The following is an 11,443-nucleotide window of genomic DNA, read 5'->3' on the forward strand; positions in this document are numbered from 1 at the left end:
TCGCCGCTCACTTACTGACCAGTTTCTATGACAATGAATACCACACTCTCTGAAACCAACTCCCATGAGGTGTACTTTCCCCACATTTATTGAACCCGCAGCTCCGATGACAATGGGCACCGCTACTGACTGAATCCCATCTCCCAGACAAGATTACCCCCAGCTCATTCACCCCGCTCTCATTGTAACCAAACTCTTCGATCTTAGCCCTCACAACTCCAGTCACCTACCCCAGTTTCCATTACACTGTGCGCTTCCTCCGATTGAATGCAAGACCCAAGACAAGCCGCACTTGGACTTCATGATACCATGTAGCCCCACTCATCGACCCCCCCCCCCCAAACTCCAAGAACAATGCAGATCCCAACAAGTGCACCATAGTTCATAGAAGGCCTTTCCCCCACCCCTCGGCCCACCACAAGGAGACAGAAGCAAGGGTTCACATGAAACACTTTTATTAGCAATGTTCCCAGACAAGAGGCAAACAAAGCCGCAAAAAGCTGCTCATTCAAAAATTCCACTTTTGACATGTCGAAAATAAAACTCAAGGTAGAAAAAAATAAATATATATATCATCTGAGATTCCTTCTGCATAAATAAATTAAAAACACAATAAAAACACGTTTTCATGGAAAACCTTTCTGTCGGTACATGATCGGTTTCAAATCACAACGAACACCAATGTGAGTACACAGGCTGCTGTGCCCAGCTACTTAAGAATGGTCACAGCCTCCATCGGGAGGCCTCAGGAAACCATATCGAGTTCATTTACAGTACGGCGGAACCAGCTGCGACCAGGAAAGAGTGATTTCCAGCACCAGGGTGTGGGCCATGCGAGCAGTCACTGTCCGGCATGGCCAATGCATGCTACACAAGTACGGCTCATGGGTAGTGTCACTTAATGCTTTGCTACATCAGGGGGTTTGCGGAAGCTGCGCCCTCAGCCAACGTGCACCAGGAATGTAGGAGGGGGCTCCCCCAGCCAACCAGGAACCACAGAAGCCCCCTTGCTTCACAACTTTGGGGCTTGGAGAGCCCATCATTCAGTCCCACACAAGGTTAAGGCCTTCCTTGTGTGTGTGTCCAAGTTCTACTGGTCAAGATGGGGAGACAGTCTTAAGTGGGGGCAGGGGTCCATCCCCTCACATTGAAAGTTGGTATGGCAGCCTGCCAGACCCAACCAGCCTTCACAGAGCAAGCAAGGTCGGAGAGCTGAGCGACTCGGAAGACTGCTCAGTGCTGGTAGTGTTGCTCCCACCCCTGTGGGATGAAGTGCAATTCAGGAAGGTATCCGAGTCGGGGTAGGTGAAGACGAAGGAAGACGTGTATGTGGTGCAGGCGGGGGTACAGGTGACCACTGGAGTGGACAGGGGCTCCATGTCCACTACGACGGAGTTGTACAGTGGCTCCCAGTCGGAGGCATAGAGGGAGCTGGACAAGTCCACATCTGGTACAGAGCGGGCAGCCTCCAGAGTGCCAGGCCTGGAGGGGAAGAGGAAGTCGTCGAAGGGCTCTGACTTGAGCTCAGAGGGTTTCTTCTCCAGCTGACAGGGGTCTGGGAGGCAAGAGTGGGCCGAGACGAGGGACAGTGAGAAGAGTGGGTCTTCAGGACATGGCAGGGGTACTTGAGGCAAGGAAGCAGAGACCAAAGAAGCTTGAGAGACTGGAGCAGCGGCCATTGATGTCTGTGACATGGAAGTGCCGGCCAGAGACACCTGCGACATGGAAGCACACGTCTGGGAAGCGTGCGAGACGGAAGCACTTGGGATGTCACTGGCAGGGCTGGAAGCATCAGACAACAGGTCCAATTCCAGGTCCATGGAGGCCGTGATCTCCTGGAAGGCCCCCTCTAGGTCTGCAGGGATCTTGCAGGCAGGTTTGTGGGCTGCAAGGATGAACTCCAGTTTCTCTTTCTCCTTCAGCAGGGCTGCGATCTCGTTCTGCAGGATGGACTTCTCATCCTCCAGGTCATCAGTTTCCTGTGAAGAGAGGAAGGGGAGGGTCAATGAAGCAATGGCTTACAGCAGGACAAGCAAACAAGTAGCTTCTGAGGTGTACAAGGTGCTGAAGTGGAAAGGATACTTACAGACTGGAGGGTGTCCGTCAGCTCGCGCCGCCGGTTGCGGCACTTGGCTGCCGCCATCTTGTTTCTTTCTCTGCGCACGCGTCTCTTCTCCTCCTCTTCAGGGGACAACTAGGAATAAACAGGACACACCGGTCAGGTTTCATTGCTACAAGCACAGCTTTCTAACAATACGTTACAAGTGAGCATATGGCTAGCATTGTTGTTTTCTGCAAATACACCACCCATCATCCTACAGGTAGCCTTAATGCCTTCTGTGGGTGCCCCCAGGTCCGCTCGCATAGCAAGCCCTGTTGGTCCCTGCCCAAGCTTCCAGGCAACACTCCTTGTGGGACCCATGCTGCCATGCATAGCTGTTGCCCCCTCCTATGTAAAGTCCTGTGGGCATTTACACAGGGCCCTAGTGACCCAACCTGGACCTAGCTCAGTCGCCCTTTCTTTCATGGGGCATGTGGGTTCTTCAGTTTCTGCAAGATCCCAGGCACCGCTAATGCACCCAAACTCTGCAGACAGTCTCACATATGTAACTGTGCAGTGTCCAAGGGGCAATCCACTAATGCATGCTGGGACCAAGATGCTGTCGACCCAGTATCATATTGACTAGAATAACATGTCACAAATTCCTAAGGCATGCCAATCTGGAGAAACTCCTGAATGCTGTAATGTTATGCATGCCATATGGAGCCGCTGCTATACCCAACATGATGCCCACATACAGTCACGGCAATTTCACCAGGTGTACCTTGCCAGAAATGCCCCCATGCCCTGCCTGCTCTTAGAAAGTAAACGGTGCCATTGACCACATATACCCCATGCCTGTGCCCACGTGGTCCCAAGAGCTCTGCTCACCTGTTCCACTTTGCCCCTTCTGCCATTGCTTTGCCCTCTGCTGCCAGAGCTCTTCATGACGCCAGGCCTGGGGTAGGCCGCGGTTGTTCCGTATGGGTGGGCTCGGGATTGTGATGGCGCCATGGAGGAGATGAGAGAAGGCTGTACCAGCCACTGCAAGTCTTGCGAGGTAGAGATGGCAGTCACGGTGGGCACAAAGTTGGCACTGGAGACAGCGAGGTCTGTGCAGTAATCCTGAGGGAGGAAGGGTGAAGAACATTTGTGATACAAGCAGAAATAAGGGCGTGATTGACACATGCAAGCAATTAGATATAGTACACAGACATAAGGCATGAATTAGTTCATGCAGACATTAATGACGTGAACACATGGTAGAAGCTCCTGCTATAAAGCTGTGACTGTCTCAGGTGAGGTCCCCTGCCCCCCACTGGAGATCGCACATTCGCGTGCAGTGCATGTGTGCGCTGGGGCGAGCCCCCACTGCCTTTAACCTGCAGGAGCCCGGCTGCCCCGCCCCTTGCCCCACTGACAGTCGGGCTGCCCTTGTGCCCTCCTCCCTTGGCTCTCCCTTCTGTCCCCATCTGCAGCACATGCAGCAGGAGCCATAAATAGCTCTGACGTCTGCGCTGACGCAGGCGCCGCTCCGGAGTCTCCTGAATGAACCTTACTTTATGAATGAGACGGGGGGGCGGGGGCGCGAAACCGGGGACGCGGCTACACACGGGCTATTCCGGCGCTGCTGCCGGTGGTGTACCGAAATGCCCCAGTGTGCAGTCTCTGCAGCAGGGCGTGCAGGGGCTCTGCAGGCACGGGGGGGGGGGGGGTGTCTGGCGGAGCCCTGTGAGATCAGGGCTAAGAGGGAAGCCAGAATGACAACTGAAACGAAGTCAATGGGTCTTGTATCAAAATAAATACACACTGGCGAATTAATAGGAGCAGTAGCTCAGCTGTACAGGCAGCCTAAATGCATTGCCAATCTAACAGAAGTTAAGGCACTTAACTTCAGCGCCTGGATACCCTCACTGGTGACAAGCAGCGCTCTAAAAATCCACCTAACCTTACATTACACCTAGAAACAGTTATAACCCCTCAACACAACAATCTACCCAGGTGTTTCCTGCACTATTGGTGCTGCAATGACAGCTGACCAGGTGGAACTGCAGACTTTTCCTGAACATGCTAAAGGGGAATGGGCTGGCAAGTGGCTCAATGTGTCTGAACCACAGCTTAAAGTGCAATTGCCCATAATCCCAAAGTATACAGGAGACTGCACTCCACATCCACGAACGCTGCTAAACATACCTGTGGCGTGTCTGGAGAGCCCAGGCTGCAGTAGGATCCCTCCGGGGAGAGGTGCTGGTAGTATCCGCTCAGCGAGCTGCTGTCGCCAGCAGGGGAGGCTGAGCTACAGCGGGACGACGAGGCATCGTAGTCCGAGCCCGAGAAACCCTGGAACATCCTGGGGCGGTGGGCTGGAGGTTTCGGTGTTTGAAAAGGGGATCCGCTGGTCCTGCCTGACAGTGCAGGTGCTGCCCTCAGTTCAGAGCGCTCCGTGTATATTCCAGTCCTGGGCGTGCTGTCAGTGTCCGATCGCATCAGGCTGCAAATTGTTCTGTGCTCCCGATGTCCTCGGGGCAGAGCTCAGTGTGTGCACGATTCCAGTGCAGAGCTCAGTCCCTAATATCCTCGGTGTGCGAAGCTCCTTCCCTGCTACTGATCTGTCAGTGCTGAGCTGAATCTGCCCTGCTTCGAGTTCAGCCTCTTTTTATAGCTTGTCCCAGGATTTTATGAATGGGTAAAACGTCACACACGAGGGGCGAGTCCATTTTACACTAAGGGGAGTGCAATGACACTAGGGCTCACTGCGGCTTTCAGCACGGATAGATAGGCAGAGCTAGGACACTTCACGAAAGGTTTACGGTGAGTAAAACATTCTTACAGCACACAGCCGGGTTAGCAAAGCCTTTCGACAGAACAGCATTTTGACAGCGGACGGAACACCCCTCCAGATTTGAGCAGCATTTGGTACAGTCCCGAGGACGACTCGGGAACCCGTGACGCAGATATCCTTATATGGCAACATCCTGTGAAAGAGGCGGAGCTGCCGGGAACAGCAGCGAGAGCTGCCAGTGGGAGGGAAAGACGGGGAGGAAAGGGGAGGAGGGGAGCAGCAGAAAGGAGGGGGGCGGAGGGGGTGAAGAAGAAGGCTATGTGCAGAATACTAACTAACAGCTAGCGCTGTAAGGAGGCTATCACCAGCACTTTGGACCCTCAAATATTTTGGGGTGGATGTGAACACTTTGAAAGACAACTAAAAATACAGTTGGAACTCTATAAGTTTGAATGCAAAAAATAAAATGGCACAGAGGAAGAAACATAGGGAATTCGAAAATCAATACAGCTAGACAACGTATGATGGCCCGGATAAACACCCGCAGCACCGACACAATCATTTATTTGCACTAGCTCCTGACACTGGAACTGCCGGTACCTGTAACCAGCGTTGACCAGCAATACTGAAATCGACAGCAAGGAGCTTGACACCTGCAACGACACCGGCGCTGCTTGGAGCCTGTCACGTGCGGCGACGCCGGCACTGTCTGACACCTGCAACAACACCAACACTGTAAGAACATACCTCCTGCACTGTGAGGAGTCTGACTGTTGGGAGCACTGTAAGGACCTACCGCTGCACTGTCAGGAGTCTGACAACGCAACAACACCAGCACTGTTGGGAGCACTGTAAGAACCTACCGCCTGCACTGCCAGGAGTCTGACAACGCAAGAACACCAGCACTGTTGGGAGCACTGTAAGAACCTACCGCCTGCACTGCCAGGAGTCTGACAACGCAAGAACACCAGCACTGTTGGGAGCACTGTAAGAACCTACCGCCTGCACTGCCAGGAGTCTGACAACGCAAGAACACCAGCACTGTTGGGAGCACTGTAAGAACCTACCGCCTGCACTGCCAGGAGTCTGACAACGCAAGAACACGAGCACTGTAAGAACCTACCGCCTGCACTGCCAGGAGTCTGACAACGCAAGAACACCAGCACTGTTGGGAGCACTGTAAGAACCTACCGCCTGCACTGCCAGGAGTCTGACAACGCAAGAACACCAGCACTGTTGGGAGCACAGTAAGAACCTACCGCCTGCACTGCCAGGAGTCTGACAACGCAAGAGCACCAGCACTGTAAGAACCTACCGCCTGCACTGCCAGGAGTCTGACAACGCAAGAACACCAGCACTGTTGGGAGCACAGTAAGAACCTACCGCCTGCACTGCCAGGAGTCTGACAACGCAAGAACACCAGCACTGTTGGGAGCACTGTAAGAACCTACCGCCTGCACTGCCAGGAGTCTGACAACGCAAGAACACCAGCACTGTAAGAACCTACCGCCTGCACTGCCAGGAGTCTGACAACGCAAGAACACCAGCACTGTAAGAACCTACCGCCTGCACTGCCAGGAGTCTGACAACGCAAGAACACCAGCACTGTAAGAACCTACCGCCTGCACTGTCAGGAGTCTGACAACGCAAGAACACCAGAACTGTTGGGAGCAGTGTAAGAACCTACCGCCTGCACTGCCAGGAGTCTGACAACGCAAGAACACCAGCACTGTTGGGAGCACTGTAAGAACCTACCGCCTGCACTGCCAGGAGTCTGACAACGCAAGAACACCAGCACTGTTGGGAGCACTGTAAGAACCTACCGCCTGCACTGCCAGGAGTCTGACAACGCAAGAACACCAGCACTGTTGGGAGCACTGTAAGAACCTACCGCCTGCACTGCCAGGAGTCTGACAACGCAAGAACACCAGCACTGTTGGGAGCACTGTAAGAACCTACCGCCTGCACTGCCAGGAGTCTGACAACGCAAGAACACCAGCACTGTTGGGAGCACTGTAAGAACCTACCGCCTGCACTGTCAGGAGTCTGACAACGCAAGAACACCAGCACTGTTGGGAGCAGTGTAAGGACCTACCGCCTGCACTGTCAGGAGTCTGACAACGCAAGAACACCAGCACTGTTGGGAGCACTGTAAGGACCTACCGCCTGCACTGCCAGGAGTCTGACAACGCAAGAACACCAGCACTGTTGGGAGCACTGTAAGGACCTACCGCCTGCACTGTCAGGAGTCTGACACTTGCAAGAACACCAGCACTGTTGGGAGCACTGTAAGGACCTACCGCCTGCACTGCCAGGAGTCTGACAACGCAAGAACACCAGCACTGTTGGGAGCAGTGTAAGGACCTACCGCCTGCACTGTCAGGAGTCTGACACTTGCAACACCAGCACTGTTGGGAGCACTGTAAGGACCTACCGCCTGCACTGCCAGGAGTCTGACAACGCAAGAACACCAGCACTGCTGGGAGCACTGTAAGGACCTACCGCCTGCACTGCCAGGAGTCTGACAACGCAAGAACACCAGCACTGTTGGGAGCACTGTAAGGACCTACCGCCTGCACTGTCTGACATCAGAACTACTGCTGACACCGGCAATAGAGACACCAGGCACTGACACTCGGAGTGTGACACCTGCAGTGGCAACAGCAGCGACTGCTCTGATGACACCGGGTGCTCTGTCATCAGCAGCACAGAGGCCCGCGCACAGCACCGAGACCACCGCGGACACAATCAATGCCACAGCGGTGACCACAGCACACACCGCGCCACTGGCACTAGCAGAGAAAGGAGCCTGGCAGCGTTCGGAGACCGACAGTGTAACACACACAGGGTCACAGCGCCAACTCACTTACACCAACCATACTGGCACTAGCAGTAAGGACTCTGGCAGGGCACTGCGATCGGTCCTGATAAACATCAGCAGCACGAACACCACCACGGTATGGACCCCGATAGTGACCACAGCACGTGCAGCACCACTGACACCAAACAGACTGACACCGGAACAAAACAATACACGCCTCCGGCACAGGTTCCAGTCCACCCCAGCAGTGCTGCGGGTTACCCGACAGAGCCCCGAGACAAGCGCCATCATCAATGAAACCAGCAGTGGCACGAAACTGCACGAAACCTCACACCGGCGCTACCTACAACACAAACACGGCGAGCAGGGCTTTAAGTGGGTCGGGTCCTGCCGGTGTTCAGCACTCGCAGTTCTTAAAAGTTGATGCTGAGACGGGTCCCTATCGGGCTCTCCATTTTTGCCCTCACCCTCAGCGTGAAAAAGAAATATTAACTGCAGGAGCACCACTGTTCAAAGCCTTAGTGTAACTTCAAAATGACTGGTTTTAGTTCTCACAAGGTCTCATCATTTCAGAACTAAAGCATTTTCAATATTATATACAAGAAAGCCATAGTTGTTCCTTATTTATCTTATGCAACTAACAACCATTGACAAAGCCAATAGTCCTAGCTTCTTGTAAGTATAAAGTTACTCGTTGTATCGTGTATATCTAGATCCAATGACAGAAACAGCAAAATACCAGTCGGGGGCACGCTATGCTAAGCACTAATCTTTATCTTACGTGTTTTAAGCCACGCCCTAAATTACAATCGGCCACGTCCATATGAGAGACCCCTCCAGTTTTTTCATCACACATAAAGGCCTGACAGTGAGGATCTGAATATTGACTACAGAATATCTTGGGGCACTAATATGATATATATAAAAAAAAACAGGGGGAGGGAAGATTAACGGTCCACCCTCTCCCCAAACGACCAAAATCAAATATCAATATACTGTTCCGAAGCGTAACAACCCAGAGAAATTATCCCTACCATGGTGCAAGTCCCTAATGAAGCATGTGCTTATGAGAACAGTTGCCCACACTCACCAGAGAGTGACATGCTTCATCATTGGGGGGTGCTCCTCGCCAGGCCAGCGCTACAATGCCTGGCGGGCCCCGCAAGAGGGCTCTTTGTCGGAGATCTTTACATTGAAATGCTGATTGTGCACCATAGGACAGACAGTGGTGTGTGCTACAAAATGAGAAGATTAGTGAAATGGAGTGAGAATAAAATCAACTATCAATCAGATGCCGCCGAACTATTTAATGAAAAATCACTGGTTGACACTGAGTTTAAAAGAAAGGCAGCGAGACAAAGGGGATAATGGTTCAGTCCCTGCAAGTGGTGAGAGTGTGAATAGGTCACTAATAGGCCAGCTATTAAGCTATGGATTATGTAACGGTGAACATGTTTCATGGCTCAAGTAACAGTGGAGCAGTCTATTGGCATTTCATCAGGACCAATATTATATGATGTGACCTAATCTCGATAAAGTGAGGAGCTTGATAATGTATAGCCCCACTCCGTGTGTGGGTGATAAGGTGCCAACTGACATTTTACCGCCGTAGTCGGGCGCTAAGCTAATAAAGCGATCAGTTTTGGTTCACCTGCGTTAAAATCAAAAAAGAAAAGCGTAGACATAAATGCACAAGGTTAAGAACTCCTGGGTAGAGTATCAAAGTTAAGTGCGCATACCACCCCACAACATTTCAAATATAAAACTGTTGTACTGCTATGACGCACTCCATACTGACATGGTGGTCTATGCCAACATGCAAATAGCTAGCGTCAGCAAGTCTTGGATCCCATAGTCGAGAGTAGGAGAGTGGAACATGCAGAAAATGGAGGTTCCTCACCCTCCTGAATATTAGGGCATATCAGCCTGTCAGGATGCGAGGGCGCTGAACACTAAAAGCGACCTGAAATGGGGAGGTAACTGAGGCAAGATATTACAGTTTTAAGAAAAAGTGCAGCCAAAGCATGTGGCCATTGGTTGCAGTGTACAGGCAGACCCCCCCATGCAGGGGACAAGTACGTTGTAAACGGGTCTCGGCCACGGCCTCACTTACTTGTCTCCGTACGTCAGTGCATCCTTGTACCTACATTCAGCGTCGCCTCCGCAGGTAGTGGAGATTGTGAACAGCGATTTTAAGAACATCCGGGATGACAAGCTCCCTCCTAACGGGCTACTGGTCACCAATGTCCCACGCATTTTCCTAGAGGATCTGGATTTTTGTAAAGACTGGGCCAAGATTGCATGGAATTGCACTCAGGACTGGTTGGTGCTTATTATCAACATCGCCAAAAGATTATCTGACACACTTGTGATTCAGATGCTACTACTGAAAATGCCTTAAAAACCGCAGTGCAGATTAGCTTTGTAGCTCGTCTATGAGTGACCTATTCACACTCTCAGTTGCAGGGACTAGGACCATTATACCCCTAGTTTCTCTGCCTTTCTATTAAGCTCAACATCAACCAGTGATTTCTCATTAAATAGTTTGGCGGCTTCTGGTTGATAGCTGACACCAAGACTGACAAAGGCACTGCTGATACCACAACTGGCTGGAGCAATGCTGACACCAAGACTGACAGAGGCACTGCTGATACCACAACTGACTGGAGCAATGCTGATACCAGACTGACAGAGGCATTGCTGATACCACAACTGACTGGAGAAATGCTGACACCAAGACTGACAGAGTCATTGCTGACACCACAATTGACTGAAGCAATGTTGACATCAAGACCAACAGAGGCATTGCTGACACCACAACTGACTGGAGCAATGCTGACACCAGACTGACAGAGGCATTGCTGATACCACAACTGACTGGAGTAATGCTGACACCAAGACCGACAGAGGCATTGCTGATACACAACTGACTGAAGCAATGTTGACATCAAGACCGACAGAGGCATTGCTGACACCACAACTGACTGGAGCAATGCTGACACCAAGACTGACAGAGGAATTGCTGATACACAACTGACTGGAGCAATGCTGACACCAAGACGGGCACCAGCAATGCTGACACCACAACTGACTGGCGCAATGCTGATACCAGACTGACAGAGGCATTGCTGATACCACAACTGACTGGAGCAATGCTGACACCAAGACCGACAGAGGCATTGCTGATACACAACTGACTGGAGCAATGCTGACACCAAGACGGGCACCAGCAATGCTGACACCACAACTGGCTGGAGCAATGCTGATATCACACTGACAGAGGCATTGCTGATACCACAACTGACTGGAGCAATGCTCACACCAAGACTGACAGAGGCATTGCTGACACCACAATTGACTGAAGCAATGTTGACATCAAGACTGACAGAGGCATTGCTGACACCACAACTGACTGGAGCAATGCTGACACCAAGACGGACAGAGGCATTGCTGATACACAACTGACTGGAGCAATGCTGACACCAAGACGGGCACCAGCAATGCTGATACCACAACTGACTGGAGCAATGCTGACACCAAGACTGACAGAGGCACTGCTGATACCACAACTGACTGGAGCAATGCTGACACCAAGACTGACAGAGGCATTGCTGATACCACAACTGACTGGGGCAATGCTGACACCAAGACTGACAAAGGCACTGCTGATACCACAACTGACTGAAGCAATGCTGATACCAGTCTGACAGAGGCATTGCTGATACCACAACTGACTGGAGCAATGCTGACAACAAGACTGACAGAGGCATTGCTGACACCACAACTGACTGGAGCAATG

General features: G+C 51.9%; 1 protein-coding gene across 1 annotated transcript; it reads right to left on the reverse strand.

Annotated features, from left to right (window-relative positions):
• Positions 1–438: 438 nt before the first annotated feature.
• FOS (Fos proto-oncogene, AP-1 transcription factor subunit) lies at positions 439–4,695 on the reverse strand. The gene is made up of 4 exons (XM_085626726.1): positions 4,235–4,695; positions 2,933–3,166; positions 2,087–2,194; positions 439–1,979 (listed from the first exon to the last, which is right to left on the reverse strand). Exons 1-4 carry the CDS (start codon positions 4,526–4,528, stop codon positions 1,188–1,190), a joined length of 1,428 nt encoding a protein of 475 aa, XP_085482852.1. The 5' UTR covers positions 4,529–4,695; the 3' UTR covers positions 439–1,187.
• Between the last annotated feature and the right edge of the window lie 6,748 nt (positions 4,696–11,443).

This window comes from Triturus cristatus, chromosome 9 (genome assembly GCF_964204655.1).
Source record: "Triturus cristatus chromosome 9, aTriCri1.1, whole genome shotgun sequence".
Lineage (NCBI taxonomy): Eukaryota > Metazoa > Chordata > Amphibia > Caudata > Salamandridae > Triturus > Triturus cristatus.

Excerpts from the sequence above, each read along its gene's own strand:
- FOS (XM_085626726.1), bottom strand. The coding sequence starts at position 4,528 with ATGCGATCGGACACTGACAGCACGCCCAGGACTGGAATATACACGGAG. Across the intron at positions 3,167-4,234 it reads GCTCTCCAGACACGCCACAG|GATTACTGCACAGACCTCGC; the intron begins GTATGTTTAGCA and ends TTCCTCCCTCAG. Across the intron at positions 1,980-2,086 it reads TGACGGACACCCTCCAGTCT|GAAACTGATGACCTGGAGGA; the intron begins GTAAGTATCCTT and ends CTCTCTTCACAG.